Raw genomic sequence first — 430 nt, 5'->3', positions numbered from 1 at the left:
TTGTTCGAAAGGAGATAGATAGTGAAAGAGTGTGCCGAAGTTGAGCTGAGTCGAGACCGAATCGCCCAGATCGGCAGTCCGTGCCCACGACGCGCTCTAGCTTATATCCGCGTCCTCAAGCTGGCCGCGATTCCGAGGCATAAGCCCCGTCCAATGACCACAGCGTCATGGCACCTCGAGTCGAGTCGACTTCGGCAGAGGGGATATTTCTTTGTCGACGCTCGCGACGCCCATTGCCTCCCGGATTTTGCAGTGCGCAGTGCTTATCGCCATCCTCAAGGGACGCTTCCGGTGCTGTTGAGGAAGATGCTGCCTGGTTTGCCAGAGGTGAAGTCGAGCTGAGTCGAGACCGAATCGCCCAGATCGGCAGTCCGTGCCCACGACGCGCCCTAGCCCATATCCGGCGTCCTCAAGCTGGCGCCGCGATTCC

The 430-nt window shown here is 59.5% G+C and overlaps 1 protein-coding gene across 1 annotated transcript; it reads left to right on the top strand.

Moving 5' to 3' along the window:
* Window positions 1-57: 57 nt before the first annotated feature.
* Window positions 58-219, top strand: L969DRAFT_30929 (uncharacterized protein; the record flags this gene model as incomplete). The annotated part of the gene is made up of 1 exon (XM_014709171.1): window positions 58-219. A coding segment is annotated over one exon (162 nt), but the record flags the coding sequence as incomplete, so codon positions are not given.
* Window positions 220-430: the final 211 nt, after the last annotated feature.

The sequence above is a fragment of the Mixia osmundae genome (assembly GCF_000708205.1).
Source record: "Mixia osmundae IAM 14324 unplaced genomic scaffold scaffold_43, whole genome shotgun sequence".
NCBI lineage: Eukaryota > Fungi > Basidiomycota > Mixiomycetes > Mixiales > Mixiaceae > Mixia > Mixia osmundae.
This window is presented reverse-complemented; position numbering and strand designations above follow the sequence as displayed.